We start from the raw sequence: 20,544 nt of genomic DNA, 5'->3' as shown, positions 1-20,544 counted from the left end.
AGTGCCAGAGAAATGCCCGAATCAAGTAGAGCATGCGCCTTCTGTGCACTTTGACCATTGATGAGAAGACAATGCAACAATGCAGAGTAAAAATTGTGACCCAGATCCATTTCAGTCATTTCAAGCCAGTGCTGCTTGAGTTCTAAATCCTAGATTTATACAAATGAAATCCTTGTGCTCAGAGCAAACATGCAAGATGCCGAGCACAAAAACACTCCCAGTGCAGAGCAAGGAACAAGACCATGCATGAACTCACAACAACAGCAGCAATTTTACTATAGCGCTAACCCCTCAGCCAGTGTTGGGGAGTAATGAGATACATGTAACGGCGTTACGTAATTTAATTACAAAATAAATGTAACAGTAATACATTACAGTTACTGGAGAACAATGTGTAATTAATTCAATTACAGTTACTTACGAAAATATTCAGAATTACAATTTGAATTACATCTGAATATTGTCAGTAAAGCCTTGCCAAAATATTAAATAATAATATTTTTACTGTTTTGCACGTTTTCCTTATAAACATCCTTCTTTGCCATTTCCCTCCACAGCCGATTTTTTGATAGCCATTCTGGACCTTCTGATAGGCTCTCCTATCACGTCTACATTTGCAGCGCCATCACTTCTGTTACTTGCCTGTGCATGCAGCGACCTGAATTTCAGCTGCCAAACTACCAGAAATGTCACATAAAAATGCATTCCACTGCTGGAAATTTAGAAAACCTTTCCGATATGTCACGGAAAAGGGCATAAATTTAATTGTGCAATGTAATGGTTGTTTGCCGGCTGTCGAGATGTTGTCCACATAGAAAATGTCCATGTCGAACCTCAAGAAACATCTAGAGGTAACTATAACTGCAAATGAAATATCAAATTAAGCAGGGAATTGCCAAGACTACCTTCACAGAGCCATACAGAGACCGTTCTGTATCTTAACCGTTCCACATGCTTATAGTGTGTCCAAATGAAAATGTATGCCTATTTTAGATCCATATTTTCGTTTCACAACATTACGCTAGCTACTCTAGATAGCTATCCATAGCTGAGGAGATCTTTGAGCCATATACTGTATGCCACACTTCTCCTCCCATTTGCATTAAAATCTAATGTACTATTCTCATGCAATAGGCTACATGTCGATATATTGTTAGTTAATTCATGTTGGGTCTGATGTTAGCACTCCTGACTTGCTATAGAGGATGTGCAGTCACGTGACCCGCACGTGTGCACTCCGCCCACTCCGGCATATTGGACGGCATCAGGATTGTTTACCTTGCGTGAGGGTAATGGATCCAGGGAGTAATCCCCAAGAAAATTCGGAAAATACCCCATCTACATCGTGCGATTACTTGTCTAAGTTTGTTCAGCATCTTGAAGGTGACGTGAGGCAGCGTTACGTGGAAAAGTGTTCCAGGTTGGGGATTGCAGATCCGTGCAACTTGCCGCAATCCTTGTTCAGGGAAATTCGGAGCTGCGGTGCCGGCGATTTGCCCGATCTGGCCTACCACGACATTTACAATTTTCTTGTTAATCGTGAATCGTGTTACACTGGCAAAGCCCTCAAAGCTTACAAGAGCCTGGAAGCTTATAAATATTTTGTTGCGGGATGGGTATCCCAACTATACCTCTGGAAGTTCCCGAAGAAGAATGTCTACTTGATAACCTCACGGGTAAGTGGCATTAAGATGTTTATCATAAAGAGACTATGCAGGACGTTTTATCTTAAGAATGTTCGAAATTTAAACTCAGTTCCAGATAATGACAGGGTTGTAAATATGTATGTTTTTGTCTGAAAAACAGTAAATCTGCGCAGCTTCCGCAAAAACGTGGGCAGTTTTCTTCTCATACTTCCTATTTTTCATGGACTGTAAGGCATTTGCTTATTTAGTAATTTTAATACAGAATTTACTCTGATGAAATTATTCAGACACTCCAACGCCCCCCTAAAGAAAAAAATCGGATCTGCGCATTTCAGCCGTGAACCGGCATCCGCCGTTTGCATCCCTGTTTAAACTCCTAGGTTAACCGACTTTAACCGGCTAATGAGGCTCGGTGGTCGGTCAAGATTTTTTTTAGTTTTCGCCATCCCTACTATGGATTGGCTTTTCAAAGGCATATATGAGCCAAAAAGATAAAACATTGTCATAGACTAGTCCAGGGTAGTAGGGCTAGGCATAGCCATTTTAAACGTTAGAGACTGTCTAGTTTCTAAGTATGCAGCTATCATTCAATCCGAAAATCAACTTAACAGATGTACTAGGAGTATTGAATTAGAAGATTACACCAAATGCTGAACAAGATATAACCATTCTCGAAAGATCTACTCCCACACACTTGATAATTAGAATGGGTTCGTCTAAGTTCTATGCGCGACCTTGCCGTCCAAAATGGCGGATAACGAATATCATGTGACCTCGTGACGTCACGTGCACGCTCTCTATAGCTGTATGTCATTGAGAGTTTGCTAGTTAACAAACCCCTGAGCGATGCTAATAAACCCCCCAGGTGCCTTGCCACTCTGCTAACCCCATGCTTAATATTGGCTCGAAGGCATGGTTTTAGGCTACTTCATGATTTGTGATTGAAAATTGACTTTAGCAGAGTAAGTGATGACATAATCAGATGAAATATCATATCCTAACGAAGAATAGACAGAAAATAAAATGTAATCTACAGTGTCAACAGTTTTATTTGAAGTTTTATCATTGGCAAAGAGCTAACACAGAGACACATCTCACAAGAATTAAGAGCAGCTTATTCAGTTCTGTCGCCTACAATGTTAAATGTTTTAAACATCTCATCTCATTATCTCTAGCCGCTTTATCCTTCTACAGGGTCGCAGGCAAGCTGGAGCCTATCCCAGCTGACTACGGGCGAAAGGCAGGGTACACCCTGGACAAGTCGCCAGATCATCACAGGGCTGACACATAGACACAGACAACCATTCACATTCACACCTACGGTCAATTTAGAGTCACCAGTTAACCTAACCTGCATGTCTTTGGACTGTGGGGGAAACCGGAGCACCCGGAGGAAACCCACGCGGACACGGGGAGAACATGCAAACTCCACACAGAAAGGCCCTCACCGGCCCTGGGGCTCGAACCCAGGACCTTCTTGCTGTGAGGCGACAGCGCTAACCACTACACCACCGTGCCGCCCTGTTTTAAACATGTTACAATTAAAAAAAAAGGTTGTGACTTTGTATCTGTATGTCAACTCAGATTGATTTTACAGTAAAATGTGGCTTGAAGTCTGACCTTGTGGTGATTATTATTATATTATCTTTATAAAAGATGTGATGTTAAGTGATGTTAATTCATGTATTAAAAGGGGTTCAGTAGACAGTGTTTAGTATTGTTTTGAGCTTAACACTGCCAGGTTTAAAAATTTGAAAATGGTTAACGGCTGGGTGCGATTTGCTGGGGGGGATCATCCCCCCCTCTGGTTTTTATCTCTGCTGAAAAAAAATCCTCGGGGACAACCCCGTCAATAAAACTAACAAACCAAAAAAAAAGTTGACATGACAGGCATGTTGTGACACAGTTTTCTATGGTCTACATTGCACTCACTTTCAAAATGACCCGAAGTGGCAGCTTTGATGTTCACAAACGTCCCCAGCAAATAGATACATTGTAGATAATAACAATATCTTTGCGTTCTATGCAGGGATGCAAACAGCGCGCCTTTTGGCGGATGCCGCCTTTTTCGCGGCCGATTTTTTTTTTTTTAGGGGGGACGTTGGAGTGTCTGATTATAATTTCAAAGTAAATTCTGTATTAAAATTACTAAATAAGCAAATCCGTTACAGTCCATGAAACAGGAAGTATAAGGATGAGAAAAAAACAGTTTAAATCGGAAAGCTGCGCACAATGTGAACTGCGCCATCAGAGCAAACTGTTCATTTAGTATTCATGTATTTTAGTGATTTTCGAGTCACTGTCCATTTAATCCGGAGGGAGAGAAACATCACAGCAACGCGACAAGCAATGCGAACTTTGTTGTGTTAGTGTTCGTGTATTTAGTCAGAGAGATAAGAAGATGAATTTACTGTACTATCTCTGGTTTAGTGTTCGTTTTCATTTAGTGTTATTCATTTGATATCATCGGATGTTATTGAGCTGTTAGCCTATTGTTACCTTAATTTTGTGACGTTTCATGATTAAAAAAAAAACAAACATCATCCCCCCTTCTGGTTTTTTGACAAATCGCACCCTGGTTAACGGCACAGAATACTCATTCAAAAGTTAGAAAAGTAATCAAAAAGTAATTGAAAAGTAATTAGTTACATTACTCAGATATAGTAATTGAAATAGTTACACTACTATTATATTTTAAACAGGGTAACTTGTAACTGTAACGAATTACATTTCTAAAGTAACCTTCCTAACACTGCCCTCAGCACAGAGAGCTTCATGCCTTCCGAACAGTTTACTTGGGTCACAATCCAATGCAAATCCAGCACAAGCAGAAAGATCAACTTGACAACTATATTATACAAAATTAGCTACTTGCATTGTTTGGGGAAAAAGCCCATTACCATAAAAGAGAATTCCCCTGCTATGCTAGAAATCCAATGCATGTTGGTTCTTAGCAATTGCTGTGCTTTGCCAAATCTTTCCTTTGCTTCATTCATACCCCCACTCCTTAAGAGTACAATTTCTGCAGTGAAGAACACTGTATCTAAACATCAAGCAAGTTTAAACCATGAACAAATGGATATGTTCACTTGCCCTCATAGGATCCATGAACTGCTTTGAATTTTAGAAATCCATCCATTATCCGTAACCGCTTATCCTGTGCAGGGTCGTGGGCAAGCTGGAGCCTATCCCAGCTGACTATGGACGAGAGGCGGGGTACACCCTGGATAAGTCACCAGGTCATCACAGGGCTGACACATAGAGACAGACAACCATTCACACTCACATTCACACCTACGGTCAATTTAGAGCCACCAATTCACCTAACCTGCATGTCTTTGGAGTGTAGGAAGAAACCAGAGCACCCTGAGGAAACCCACGCAGACACGGGGAGAATATGCAAACTCCACACAGAAAGGCCCCGGTCGGCCACTGGGCTTGAACCCGGAACCTTCTTGCTGTGAGGCGACAGCGCTAACCACTACACCACCGTGCCACCATGCTTTACAAATCCAAAATAATAATTTATCAAAAAGTCAAAGAAGAGGGCTGAAGAGTTGACTGGGGCCTTTCTACATGGAGTTTGCATGTTCTCCCTCTACTTGCATGGGTTTCCTCAGGGTGCTCTGGTTTCTTCCCACACTCTAAAGACATGTGGACTAGGTCAACTGGCTACTCTAAAAATTATCCATGGGTGAGAATGTGGATGCACGTTTGTCTCTCTGTTTTAGCCCTATGATAGATTGGCAACCTGCCCAAGGTGTATACCACCTCTTGCCCAATGTCAGCTGGGATTGGCTCCAGTTTCCCCAGCAACCCTGATGGATAAGCTGTATAGATAATGGATGGATGGATGGATGGATGGATGGATGGATGGATGGATGGATGGATGAAAGCACACGTTTGTTTGAAAATGTAAATATTCAGAAGTGTTACACCTCTTACTGAAGATATACTTTTGAATAGCTTGCATTGCGAGTAACTAATAAGTTACAGTTCTAGTAGGTTTTTCAATAAAGACTTTCAAAATATTGTAAAATGATGTACCGTATGTAGTTGGACAATTCAATCCAGAGTTTGGGTTACTGTCTCTGAAGTTTTGCATATTCTCCCTGGGTTCTCTCACCTCCCAAAAGCATGCTGTTAAGTGGATTGGTGACACTAAAGGGGCGAATCCAGTATAGTTCATTTTCACCACATGTATTGTACATGAGCATGCGTGGCAGCTTACACAAGCTGCATTGTTCACATACTTGGTTGCATATCTTATGGACATCTGGAATATTAAAAGCCTCATCCACTGGAAGGCACATCAGAGCCAAAACATCTCTGTCCATCTGGTTTCCAAGTCAAACTCTAATGCATAGCAATTTTATGCTCAGCAACGTTAAACAAACTGACAAGCTCCGTTTCCCTTTAAAACTTTCTGATTGTTGTTATAAGTTGTATCCCAAACCAAAAACCCATCACTGTACTATCAAAAATATTTTCTAATCTACAAAATCTAGAAGACTGATACTCAACAGATATCTTGCTGTATGTTTAAGAGGTTTTTAAAATAAAAGTTAATTAAAACAAAAAAAAATTGTGATCTAGAATAGGAGATAAGAATGCGATTTGAGAGATGACTTTAGTGTGCTTATTCAGTTGAGGACGCAGTCATATGGTGGTATACTGCCTGCACTCTTTACTTTGGTTCTGCACCATGCAGATGTGTTCATTTCTGAGGATGTGCACAATCGATGCATCAAATAACAGTACACTGTCAGAAATAGGGGTACAGGAGGAGTCCATTTCTATCTCCCAGTGTACAATCTACACTAACGAGTGCATCAATCTACACTAATGAGTCCCTAGGACTCATTATTGGACTTCAAGGTAACTACGTGTACCTTTAAAGAGGTCCATATATGTTCCCAATCAGTATATAAATGGTACAAATACGTACCTTAACCCTTTGGTGACTGACCCCTTGAAAATCGTTCCTCCAGGAACGATGACGTTTCAGTTGTCAAGACAACGGAAAAACTAAAATACAAGAGCATTTTGTTTTGTGCACAAGAGCATTGTGACGTATCTTTCTGTTTTGTATTTTAGTTTTTCCGTTGTCTTGACAACTGAAACATCATCGTTCCTGGAGGAACGATTTTCAAGGGGTCAGTCACCAAAGGGTTTTAAAGTGCATATCACGGGTAAATTCAGGAGCAAGATCAATGTAATTCTCCTATTTTAGATTAAACTTTGGTCAAATATCTGTAACATTCTGCATTCTCTGCAATTTTTTTACCTTGCGCAATACCAGAAAAATTCAGTTGAAATCAAGCCATTTGAGGCGAATTGGTCCGCCTCTGAAAAAACTTGGCATTTGAATTTCCCGGGAAACATTGATTTTCGTGACGTCATCTGCGGGACGCCTCCCTCTGAATCCTACGTCAGCGCTGGTTTGTTTATGAGAAAACGACCTGGTGGTTTTCTGCAAATTTCTTCAACGTTATCATGTAATTATTAAAATGGTTAACAGATGTATCGTAGGAGGGTGTAGCAACATTACATTCTTCATCCAAAGGTGAAGTAACATTGCACTCAGGTGACAATTCCATATTTCAATGCAAAATCGCTAGCTGCTAAACTTGGTCTACACAGGCTGTGCACTGAAACCGTACAAGCTCTCGCAGCCTGCTGGCGCTTCCGCAGATGACGTCACGAATCTGGCTCCAGACTCCCTTGGGATTTTTCCAGACGCGTTTTGTTATTTTATTTTTTTCTGCTGTAGACAGATGGCCTTGTGCAAAATTACTCTTCTGGATGAGTGTGTAAAGGGACATACTCATCTCATTATCTCTAGCTGCTTTATCCTTCTACAGGGTCGCAGGCAAGCTGGAGCCTATCCCAGCTGACTACGGGCGAAAGGCGGGGTACACCCTGGACAAGTCGCCAGGTCATCACAGGGCTGACACATAGGTGGTGTTTACATTAGACCGTATCAGCGGATCATCAGATTAACGTTTTTAAAACGATTCGCGTGCACACAGCAACGCCAATACACGATTCGCGTGCACACAGCAACGCCAATACACGGATACGCTCGGCTGCGCAGGCATCCTGCGCTCCAAATCACTCCGCCCTGAACAGCGAGTGCCCTCTGGAGGGTGCGCACTCCGGCCCTGCGCAGCTCACAGAGCGCGCGAGTGAAGCGCACGAGCAGTGATTCGGGACAAATAGCAGGAAGTGAAAGTCCGCGCTGTTTTTCAGCAGTCGCGTCACATGACCAATGTGGCATGACCAACGCCAGCGAATCAGGAAGGTGGATGTCACAGTGACGTTGTCCAATGACAACGTCAGCTAGAGCTCAGCACAGCGTATCCTCATTCCTCAATGTTTACACAGCACCGGATCAGATACGTAATGGATTGAATACGTGGGCCCTGGAGGATTCAAGTTGTTCCGCCTGTGGAGTCGTTTCCCGGCATTTTAATGTGAACGGACAGTGCATCCGCGACGAAAACGAGACGGATACGGTCTAATGTAAACACCACCATAGACACAGACAACCATTCACACCCACATTCACACCTACGGTCAATTTAGAGTCACCAGTTAACCTAACCTGCATGTCTTTGGACTGTGGGGGAAACCGGAGCACCCGGAGGAAACCCACGCGGACACGGGGAGAACATGCAAACTCCACACAGAAAGGCCCTCGCCGGCCACGGGGCTCGAACCTGGACCTTCTTGCTGTGAGGCGACAGCGCTAACCACTACACCACCGTGCCGCCCCTAAAGGGACATACTTTCATATAAAAAAAAAACGAATTTGGTCCAGGATATGCACTTTAATGGCCCTTTTCCACTACCCTTTTTCAGCTCACTTCAGCTCGCTTCAGCTCACTTCAGCCCGACACAGCTCGCGTTTCGACTACCAAAAAACAGCACGACTCGGCTCGCTTCAGCCCTGCTTAGCCCCTAAAACTCGCACGGTTTTGGAGTGGGGCTGAAGCGAGCCAAAGCGAGCCGAGTGAGGCTGGGGGCGTGAGCAGACACTCCCCTGTGCACTGATTGGTGAGGAGGAGTGTCCTCACATGCCCACACACTCCCCGCGAGCATGCTGGGATCTGTAAACACCGTAAACCCGGAAGAATAATAATTACGAATTACGAGAATTTCTGAAGCCTTATGTGCCTCGCCTCATCTATACGCTCTTGCCAGTATCTGTTGGCGTTGTCGGTGACAACAAGCCACAGCACCAAGACCAGCAACACTGACTCCATGTCCTCCATGTTTATTGTTTACTATTCGGGTTGTGAGACTACCGCTTAAAAGCTCACTGATGTCACCGTTTGCGCTGCTTAACGACATCACGTGACGTCCACCCACTTTCGCTAACTCCACCCAATGTGTCCACCCACTTCCAGCCAGCACGGTTCAGCGCGGTTGTAGTCGAAATGCAACTCCAATAGTCCCACTCAGCTCGACTCAGCACGGCACGGCTCAGCCCAACTCAGCCGCGTTTGTAGTGGAAAAGCGGCATAAGGGGTCCTGTCCCAGTGACAAGCCGTTGTACTTCTAAAGGTACAGTGATACAGGATACGCACAGCGGCCATCTTGTGTACACACGTGTAGTTAACAGCAAGTATAAATCATTGCTCCAAGGTGTAAAGGGATGTGTGAATATGTGTGCGTAGTGCACAGTGACTGACCGGAATGTATATTTTCATCTTTAGTTCCTAGTGAAGGTTGATGAGAACTTTGAAAGTGTTTAAAAGACTGTGTGTCTAAAATGTACATAGGTTCTGCCCTATGTACTGTATATAGTTTTCATTTATACTATACTACTATAACATCCAGGTGGCACGGTGGTGTAGTGGTTAGCACTGTTGCCTCACAGCAAGAAGGTCTTGGGTTCGAGCCCAGCGGCTGACAAGGGCCTTTCTGTGTGGAGTTTGCATGTTCTCCCCGTGTCTGTGTGCGTTTCCCCCACAGTCCAAAGGCATGCAGGTTAGGCTAATTGGTGGCTCTAAATTGACTGTAGGTGTGAATGTGAGTGTGAATGGTTGTCTGTGTTTCTGTATCAGCCCTGCAATGATCCGACGACTTATTCAGGGTTTACCCCGCCTCTCGCCCATAGTTAGCTGGGATAGGCTCCAGCTTGCCTGTGACCCTGTAGGACAGGATAAGCAGCTACAGATAATGGATGGATGGATACTATAATATCCTGACAGCCCCAGTTTCAACAGGATATTAACAAAATCAACAAAGTAGCAAAATATAAAAGTCAGTTATAATGTTGATCTTCGTACCTTCACACTCTCCTCTCTGGTTCTTGGTGAAGCCACTTCTGCATTCACATGTAAATGATCCTTCAGTGTTGATACAGTGGCCATTGGGACATTTGTTCGGCAGGGCACACTCATTTATATCTGTCACGAGGAACAGAGAGGAACAGACAGAAAAACTTAACCCCTTCAACTCCCAACACCAAGTGATGGGTTCAGACTTACTTTCCCTCATCATTAGTTTCACGACAGTTATTGAATAATTTATACTAATTCATGAATAATATGCTTTAAGATGAATAACCAAATAATATACCAAGAAGCTTTTACAGATGTTATGGGTCAAAAAAATTCAACCAAGGTGATTTTTTTTTTAACCTGGGTTAAAATATGTAACCTAGTTTATAATTTTCAACCTGCACTACCGTTCAAAAGTTTGGGGTCACCCAGACAATTTTGTGTTTTCCATGAAAAGTCACACTTTTATTTCCCACCATAAGTTGTAAAATGAATAGAAAATATAGTCGAGACATTTTTCTGCCCATTTTGAGCATTTAATCGACCCCACAAATGTGATGCTCCAGAAACTCAATCTGCTCAAAGGAAGGTCAGTTTTATAGCTTCTCTAAAGAGCTCAACTGTTTTCAGCTGTGCTAACATGATTGTACAAGGGTTTTCTAATCATCCATTAGCCTTCTGAGGCAATGAGCAAACACATTGTACCATTAGAACACTGGAGTGAGAGTTGCTGGAAATGGGCCTCTATACACCTATGGAGATATTGCACCAAAAACCAGACATTTGCAGCTAGAATAGTCATTTACCACATTAGCAATGTATAGAGTGGATTTCTGATTAGTTTAAAGTGATCATCATTGAAAAGAACAGTGCTTTTCTTTCAAAAATAAGGACATTTCAAAGTGACCCCAAACTTTTGAACGGTAGCGTAGATAAAAATTTTGGATTATCTGAGATTTTTAAAAGGGATTTTCCATCACTTCTTTTGTCTCTCTTTCTTCCATCCACTTCCTCCCTGTCTACATCTACCTAGTATTTCCTGTCTGTCCAGCATTTTTTTACATACTTAAAGCGCCATTCCACCATTGGATGTATTCTTTGGCATAAAATACAATATATTTTATGACAACATGACTAGACAGAGAAATCTTTTAGCTTCAAAATGATATATCAAACATAATTTTTTGACAATGACAAGTATATTAATTTTGCGACCAAAGTCACCTACCCTTTTAATTTCCGCGCGTGATGTCATCGGCAGGTTCCCCTTCTTGTGAACCACGTGTCGGTCTATTTTTAGACCAGGAAACCCCCAAAGTGAGAGAGTCATTTCTCCTCGTATATGGGGGCCAAAAAAATTGCGAAAAATTTTGAGTTAATTTTTCAGTTAGCTAGATTTATTGGTATTAGCTAGATTTATTGGTATTATTTTTATCGCGTTCTATCCGCCATTGCTGATAATATGTGCCACGTCACATGTCACGTGGTACACAAGAAGGGGAACCTGCCGATGACATCACGCGTGGAAATTAAAAGGGTAGGTGACTTTGGTCGCAAAATTAATATACTTGTCATTGTCAAAAAATTATGTTTGATATATCATTTTGAAGCTAAAAGATTTCTCTATCTAGTGATACCATTTATATATGTTGTCAAAATATATTGTATTTTATGCCAAAGAATACATCCAATGGTGGAATGGCACTTTAAACAGGACTCAAACTCAGAACATTCTGATTCTTAACCCAACACCTTAACTAGTAGACCAGCGATGATTGCAATGGAAGGAGTGATATATATTTTGAGTTTATTAATGAGTCCGGTCTTATTACGCCATCAAGAAGTTTAAAATACAAAGTCTTCCCAAATCCTAACCCTAAACCTAACCCCTAAGGTACTTTATGTTTTATTATAAAATACAAAGTATTCCCAGCGGTACGGTGGTGTCATGGTTAGCACTGTTGCCACACAGCAAGAAGGTTCTGGGTTTGAGCCCAGTGGCCGACAGGGACCTTTCTGTGTGGAGTTTGCATGTTCTCCCCGTATCCGCGTAGGTTTCCTCCGGGTGCTCCGGTTTCCCCCACAGTCCAAAGGCATGCAGGTTAGGCTAATTGGTGGCTCTAAATTGACCGTAGGTGTGAATGTGAGTGTGAATGGTTGTGTCTCTATGTGTCAGCCCTGCGATGACCTGGTGACTTGTCCAGGGTGTACCCCACCTCTCTCCCATAGTCAGCTGGGATAGGCTCCAGCTTGCCTGCAACCCTGCACAGGATAAGCGGTTATGGATAATGGATGGATGAATAATTTCCAACCTTGATAAAATTTTGGCCTATCTAAGATTCTTAAAAGGTATTCTCAATCATTTCTTTTATCTCTCTTTCTTCCATCCACTTCCTCTCTGTCTACACCTACCTAGTATTTCCTCGTATGTCTATCTCTTCAGCATTTTTTTCCTTACTAAGCCAGGATTCAAACTCAGAACCTTCTGATTCTTAACCCAACAGCTTAACCACTAGGCCAGCAACAAAAAACATGATATATATTTTAAATTTATTAATGAGTCCAGTCTTATTGCATCATCAAATAGTTTAAAATACAAAGTCTTCCCAAATCCTAACTGTAGATATAGTAAGTCTCCCTAATACAAGTAGCAAATTATGAACTGGGTTAAAAATTCTAACCCAGGTTGAAAAATTCCACCTGACCTACAATTCTGACCTGATTTTCCCCAAAAGCATCATAGCACAAAGATCATCGTTAAATAGTAGATCGAGCAGCACAATGATCACTCTCTCTCCTAGTTAAGATGCTCTTAAGGCCTCTGCATGCTCTTGCGACAAGGCTTTCGCAGATAGCTTTTCACAGACAGTTGTAATTTATTGTTGAGCGGGAGTAATAGGCGTGCGCGATGTTATTCACCGGCACAACACAAGGGGGCGCGAAGTCGCTAAGAGTAGTTGGTGGGTGTGGTTAGTGGAGTGTTTATCCTCCGGTTACTTATAATGACTAGAACTGGAGTCGTATAGATGTACGTACTTCCTCACTTCCTCAATCAACCGCTCTTCGTGCTGCTCCATCTTCGCTCGTGTTTTTAAAAATGGCGGTCGTGAAAACAAACCAAACCGGGAAAGTAGGGAAGCGGAAGTGCGTGTACAGCGGATGTAGAGTGGACCAATCAGAGCCCTCTTGTCTGCGGCGCTGTCTGCGAGGCTTCTGCAGTGGTCACAATTTTTGGGAGGTGCGCGCAGAGCGTCTGCGAAGGTGGGGGGGCTACGCAGACACTGTCTGCGACGCTATCTGCGAGGACTGGGTTGTCAGCATAAATTGGCCTTTAGCGTTAAGAGGCTTTTGGGAAACCCATCCCTGACCTGTAACACAAATATTCCCAAGAACCTCACCATCGAGAAACATAGCTTGCTCACCTTGACACAATTTTCTGTTTTGTGTTATGAGCAGACTGTAGCCCGGGAAGCACTGGCAGGTGTAGGAACCAAAAGTGTTCACACAGCGGCCCTTTCCTCTGCACGGATCATTCTCACATTCATTCACATCTGAATAAGACAAACAATCCATTAGTTCCAAGATCAAATCATATCATATATCATTATGTCATATATCAAAATCACATCATCACAGCAACCCACGCTGAGATGGGTAGTGATTGCATTTCCATAATAGCACGATTTAAAGAATGGCCTTCACTGTGCAGCAATCTCAACTGCATATGTATGATACAGCTTGAGTAGATGTGAAAGTTATGCTCTCTCTGGGGCTCATCCAGAAAGATCATCCAAATCGGGGCTTAACTTGGACACTAAGACGTGTATGAAGTTACATTTGACAGTGGTCTGGCAGTGATCTGGTTGTCTCCGACTCCACTGTTAGACATCATGCGACACCTCAACAAAAATCAGATTTCCTTTTGCTCAGGAGTTCTGAGAAGCTTGCGAGTGGTGCACTATGGTGTGAAAATTCTGCTCGTACAGGAAAGGCTACATCAGGAAAGTGCTCTTAATAGCCATTCTGAAGGCTCTTTCATATTACGAGGCAACACATCACTCTTGTTGCCCAAGTTTTCCTCTTGTAGGCATGCAGCAGTTGTGGGAAGTATGGTTATAGGTCTCTGGAGTACACAGTCCAGCTTTTGAACTTCCAAAAGAAACGGTAGTGGCTGAAATGATTAGGCTACTGTGTAATCTTTACTGAATACCTTTTTGCTTTTTTCCCACAATATATTACAACAGTCCAATTCACAATTGATGGTTATACTTTGGAAAAGAACATTACTATATAAATACAAGACATTTTTAAAGGCCCCATTTGTATTGGGGAGGACTGGTCTCCTCCATTCAGAACAGAGCAGTCAGCTTCAAACTGCTCCTTTCAATATTACTTTTATTATTGAGTTTTTTAAAAAAAAATTATTAGTTACAATAAAGCTAAGGAAATACAGCGATGCTTCTATGTATTAGCGTTAACAATCTACACATTTTCTATTTACTTCATGTTCTAAACCTATGCCAAGCTCGGATGGAAGTGACCTTCACAGTAACCAAATACATGTGAGAGTTAAGACTTCTCATAATATGCAACAAGCAATTAGCACAGTTTACTAGACCAAAATATTAGCATTGTCGCTTTAAGGAGTCACATCTAATTTTGTCTCCCGAACAGACAATTCCTTTTTCCTTCCTTTTCCTTTTTCGAGCTAGCTCGGACATCGTCGACTAGCTTCCTCCATTTTTCACGGTCATCCATGATATTTTTCATTTCCTCAACTGGTCAACATAAGTAAGGGCTGGTCTTCCCCTCCTTCTTACTCCTTGCTTTGGTCCCAAAGAAACACTTGACTCACTAATTCCTCCTTTCTCCTCCACATGTGCCCTATAAACTTCAGCCTCCATACACGAAGTGCTGATGATATGCTGCTGGTGTTTCCGTACAGCTCATTGTTCAATTTGTGATCTTTCCAAGAAACACAGAGAACTGCTCTTAGCATTCGCGTGTACATGCCATCTAATTGGCTGTTCATATCCTTTGTAAATGTCCGGCACTCTGCACCATACAACAAAACACTCTCAAATGTCGCTCTGATTAACTGTATTTTTAGCAATCTCTCTAGGCTGGATTTCCATAGTTTGTCCATTTTGTTCACTGCTTGCCAAGCTAGTCCAAATCGTATTTCCATACCCTTCTTGCTAGATCCTATCCACGAACCGAGATACTTAAGTATCTCGGTACCAGACAATTAACCATTTGCAAATGTGTCTGATAGATTCTGTCAATAAATGTAGCCAAGAAGCACCTATTTTCACAAAAACGGCAATGTGACTAGTACGGCAGATAATTATCATGACTTTTTTATGTCACTTCTTCACTGCTATTTCCAACAAACTCTTTATTAACTTTATTAACATAGAAGTGTGGCAAGCCAATCAGATCATCTCATCTCATCTCATTATCTCTAGCTGCTTTATCCTTCTACAGGGTCGCAGGCAAGCTGGAGCCTATCCCAGCTGACTACGGGCGAAAGGCGGGGTACACCCTGGACAAGTCGCCAGGTCATCACAGGGCTGACACATAGACACAGACAACCATTCACACTCACATTCACACCTACGGTCAATTTAGAGTCACCAGTTAACCTAACCTGCATGTCTTTGGACTGTGGGGGAAACCGGAGCACCCGGAGGAAACCCACGCGGACACGGGGAGAACATGCAAACTCCACACAGAAAGGCCCTTGCCGGCCCCGGGGCTCGAACCCAGGACCTTCTTGCTGTGAGGCAACAGCGCTAACCATTACACCACCGTGCCGCCCGCCAATCAGATTACAACCTTAAATATCCTGAAGTTATCGCTCTGAATAAGGGCATCTGCCAAACGCCATGAATCTAAATGTAAATGAAGCCAGAAAAGTGTCCAAAGATACCAGGCATTTTGTATCCTGAGACTCAGAGTACATCTAATATATAACTACACCTAGTGTAAAATTGAGAAACGCTCACTGTTAAGGACTCATATGAAATGACTGGCCATCTAATAGGAATGGCGTCTAATTTTTTTCTGATGGCCATTAATGGTCTCACCAATGCAGGTGGTCTGCAGAGCATTGAGAGTATAGCCTGGGTCACAGTAGCAGGTGTAGCCCGTCTGCACCGACACACATTGGCCTGGACCACAGATTGTTGGCGTCAGCAAACACTTGTCGATGTCTGCAAGAAGAGATTGAACAGGATAATGAATAACTGACTCAGCAACACATCTGAATACAACAGATGAAATATCTGTAAAATGTCAAATGTAGACGCATCACTGAATAGAACATGCAGCTCACTGGAAGCAGATTGCTAATTCCATGTAACAACACTTTGTGTGTTCAACTTAATGAATACACTCATTAGTTTGGATCTCAGGGCATAAATCAGGGCATGAGTCATGCCATTTATATTTTAGCAGTTTTTATAATTGAAAAAAAAAATCCATCACCTGAGAGTGAAAAGACACTGACGTTTCTGTTTCAGTTAGCAATGCGACACCTTATACTAAGAGTCTCTAACTTAGCAGACGCATACACAGCTCTGGAAAATGTTGCTCAGTATGGACACAGGAACAAGTTTTACAGTGGAGGATTAGGTATGCTAAGGATCACGTTTTACTGTGGTGTAACACTCTAAAAGGTGGCCATCTGTTTCTATAAAAGTGAGGGCTGTTCCTTTACTCGTTTAGTATTTTATTCATGCCAGGCCAGAGGGCTTTTCCCAGTGGTTTGACTGGACCCATCTGCACTGATGAAGCTTTGACTTTTGATTATCCCCAACTCTTTTCTAAACATGGACTGGAAGAGCATTTTCTCGAAGTTCCGCAATTCAGCATCCAATCTGATATTCATTCTCCAATCTGGAGTCTATTCTTTACTCTAATTGTGTTATACTGATTCCAAGCAGTGCATTTGCTTTGACTGTTTGCCTCATCACCCACTGAGTAGGGTTCAATAGATGGAGCTTGGCTAGCTTAAATGGGGAAAACAACCTACACAAAGCCTACTTTGTTCTTAGGAAAGTGGACCTGTGGAACAAACTCAAACCAAGCCACTACCGCAAGTAAATCTACTAAGATGATGAGTTGGCTGTAGATTATTTATGTCTAGCTTCATGTCTCGAAACTCAAGAATGACTTTTTATTATTAACAACATTTAAGGAAGCGTGGAAACACCAAACTCATTTTTTGAGTGTAGATGATCAAACTCTTAAGAGGAGCTGGTGTGACTTCTTGTTAACAAAAAAGTAACAATGACATAATGAAAAAAAAAAGTGTCATTTGATCTACAGAGAGCAAAAGCTGTGATCTGGCCTCCATCACCAACATTTACGTCAGAAGAGGGGGAAAAAAGCAGATAATATTGTCACTGCTTCACCCCTTATGCCGCTTTTTGAGCCGTGCCGTGCTGAGTTGTGCTGAGCGGGGCTGTTGGAGTTGCATTTCGACTACAACCGCGCTGAACCGTGCTGGCTGGAAGTGGGTGGACACATTGGGTGGAGTTAGCGAAAGTGGGTGGACGTCACGTGATGTCGTTAAGCAGCGCAAACAGTGACGTCAGTGAGCTTTTAAGCGGTAGTCTCACGACCCGAATAGTAAACAATAAACATGGAGGACATGGTGTCGTTAGTGTTGCTGGTCTTGGTGCTGTGGCTTGTTGTCACCGACAACGCCAACAGATACTGGCAAGAGCGTATAGATGAGGCGAGGCGCATAAGGCTTCAGAAATTCTCGTAATTCTTCTTCTTCCGGGTTTACGGTGTTTACAGATCCCAGCGTGCTCACGGGGCGTGTGTGGGCATGTGAGGACACTCCTCCTCACCAATCAGTGCACAGGGGAGTGTCTGCTCACGCCCCCAGCCTCACTCGGCTCGGTTTGGCTCGCTTCAGCCCTACTCCAAAACCGTGCGAGTTTTAGGGGCTAAGCAGGGCTGAAGCGAGCTGAGTCGTGCTGTTCTTTGGTAGTCGAAACGCGAGCCGTGTCGGGCTGAAGTGAGCTGAAGCGAGCTGAAGTGAGCTGAAAAAGGGTAGTGGAAAAGGGCCATTAGATACCGATCTATTAAAGCAAAAACTGCGAGACATTGAGACAGTTTCCTCACTTGAATATCCTTACTCAGCTCAATAAAACTCCATTAACACCAACACAGACACTGGACATATCATCGCAGCTAAGTGCAAACAGTCTGTTTAGTCTATATCAGGGGTGTTCAAATTGATCCATAAAGGGCCGTGTGGCTGCAGGTTTTCATTCCAGCCATGCAGCAGCACCCTGATTTGGCTTATTCAATCAACTGACACACCCACCCTTTAATCAAGGGTGGGTGTGGCTGCAAGTATTTGACTGTGTGAAGACAGTTCAGTTGATTGAATGAGCCAAGTCAGGTGTGCTGCTGCATGGCTGGAATGAAAACCTGCAGCCACACGGCCCTTTATGGATCAATTTGAACACCCCTGGTCTATATGATACAGTATTTGTAATTTTACACGTACTAAATTGGTACATCTAGACACAACACAATGTTTACAACTCTGTTTTGTCTGTTTATACGGCTGGTCTGTACGGTATATAAGAAGAAACCTTTATTTGTCACATGCACACTTCAAGCACAGTGAAATTCATCCTCTGCATTTAACCCATCTGAAGCAGTGAACAAACACACACACACACACACCCACACACCCAGAGCAGTGAGCAGCCACACTACAGCGCCCGGGGAGCAGTCAGGGGTCAGGTACCTTGCTCAAGGGCACCTCAGCGCAAGGCCCCCCACGTCAACCTAACTGCACGTCTCTGGACTATGGGGGAAATCGGAGCACCCGGAGGAAACCCACGCAGACATGAGGAGAACATGCAAACTCCACACAAAGTCCCTCGCCGGCCGCTGGGCTCGAACCCAGAACCCTCTCGCCGCGAAGCGACCGTGCTAACCACCACACCACCGCGCCGTGTGTACATAATGCCTCATGTACACGCTACAATTTGTATATACTCTAGTATTTACTCATCTTTATTAATATTCACATAGTTATCTTTTATATATTCATCTAATTTATCTTTTTTCCAGCACTTGTTTAATCTACTGCATATTTTTGGTTTCAACTTAGTCTGTGGAGCAGCTGATCAAATGCCATTTAAGTGAAATCTTACTTGAATAATAAAATTATTTCTGCTTTATAGGGTTCTTGCACAATGCTAGGGTTTGTATCAGAATCTGTTTAATGCCCCAAATATTTATATCTGTATTCGGATTTAACCCGAAATGAGCATGCCATAAGCCTTATTTATTCATGAACACCACAACTATGCAGCTATAAACTCTGGAAACCAGTGGGGGGGGGACAACTATAGGTAGAAATGCCAGTCCTGCGATGTCATGGTATGTAAATTCTGACTCTGAAAGTTCCTCAACCTTAGCTACATCACTCGAGTTCATAATTATCTCAACTCGACATAGGAGCAGGACTGCTTTTTAAATTCCACTCATACAGTTTTGTCTGTCCTGCCTGCGGCATTCTCTAATGCATTTAGTATGTTCCTTTTCTCAAAATATCAAAAGATATACATAATTTAAACGCATTGTGCAGCAGAGCACACTGTCCGTCTTTCTTTTTCTCCACATACTGCATAAGTGACCGCTTTCACCCATATAAACGTAAAACCCTCCAACCAGTGTTGTAGTCGAGTCACTAAACCTTGAGACCGAGTCCAGTCCCGAGTCCCCAGTGTTCAAGTCCGAGTCAAGTCTAAGTCATTCAAAAAAACTTTGAGTCAGGTCGAGAACAAGACTCCAACCGCACCATGTGACGGTGGCTGTTTCAGCGCCATTAACATCAGTTTGTTCCTGAACATGACGTATGAACAGGTGAATGTGCTTCTCTTTATCAGGGAGTGTGAAGTATTCTGTCAGGGATGGTTGGGAGACGGCTGTAAGTGCAGAAGGTGTGTTTATTAATCCAAGTGAAGACGGTAAACAATCCAGAACAGCAGGCAAATTTGTAAAACAGTGAAACAGGCGACAGGTCGAGCGAGGCTCAAACAGGCTATCGTGAACTCGGCAGAATCAAAGATGAGAAACAGGAAATCAGGGATCAGGAAACCAAACAAGGAAATAAGGCTCGGTAATGTGTCAGCAACGCAACTCAATACTTCGCAAAGTAGGTGTGTTTTTATGTAGGCGCGCTGATTGCGTCTTAATCCTGTGCAGGTGCAAGTCGTTTATGATGCGCACAAGAGTCCACCTGGTGTGCGCGCTGTCCGGAGCGCGCCCGAGAGTCTATCTGATGCACATGCCAAGGCGCGCAGGTGTGACACTCATCTCATCTCATTATCTCTAGCCGCTTTATCCTGTTCTACAGGGTCACAGGCAAGCTGGAGCCTATCCCAGCTGACTACGGGTGAAAGGCGGGGTACACCCTGGACAGGTCGCCAGGTCATCACAGGGCTGACACATAGACACAGACAACCATTCACACTCACATTCACACCTACGGTCAATTTAGAGTCACCAGTTAACCTAACCTGCATGTCTTTGGACTGTGGGGGAAACCGGAGCACCCGGAGGAAACC

The 20,544-nt window shown here is 43.1% G+C and overlaps 1 protein-coding gene across 2 annotated transcripts in view; it reads right to left on the bottom strand.

Moving 5' to 3' along the window:
• The window catches only part of LOC132894602 (latent-transforming growth factor beta-binding protein 2-like), a 316,258-nt gene that overhangs the window by 87,604 nt on the left and 208,110 nt on the right, over positions 1-20,544 (bottom strand). For both annotated transcript variants that reach the window (XM_060934665.1, XM_060934666.1), the window contains exons 16-18: positions 16,027-16,152; positions 13,360-13,488; positions 9,944-10,063 (exon numbers count right to left, since the gene is read on the bottom strand). In XM_060934665.1, the coding sequence (XP_060790648.1) occupies positions 9,944-10,063; positions 13,360-13,488; positions 16,027-16,152 (375 nt within the window). The remainder of the gene's footprint in view (positions 1-9,943; positions 10,064-13,359; positions 13,489-16,026; positions 16,153-20,544) is intronic.

This window comes from Neoarius graeffei, chromosome 11 (genome assembly GCF_027579695.1).
Source record: "Neoarius graeffei isolate fNeoGra1 chromosome 11, fNeoGra1.pri, whole genome shotgun sequence".
In the NCBI taxonomy this organism is placed as follows: Eukaryota; Metazoa; Chordata; class Actinopteri; order Siluriformes; family Ariidae; genus Neoarius; species Neoarius graeffei.
Note: the sequence above shows the minus strand (reverse complement) of the source record. Positions and strands in the feature narration are given on the sequence as shown.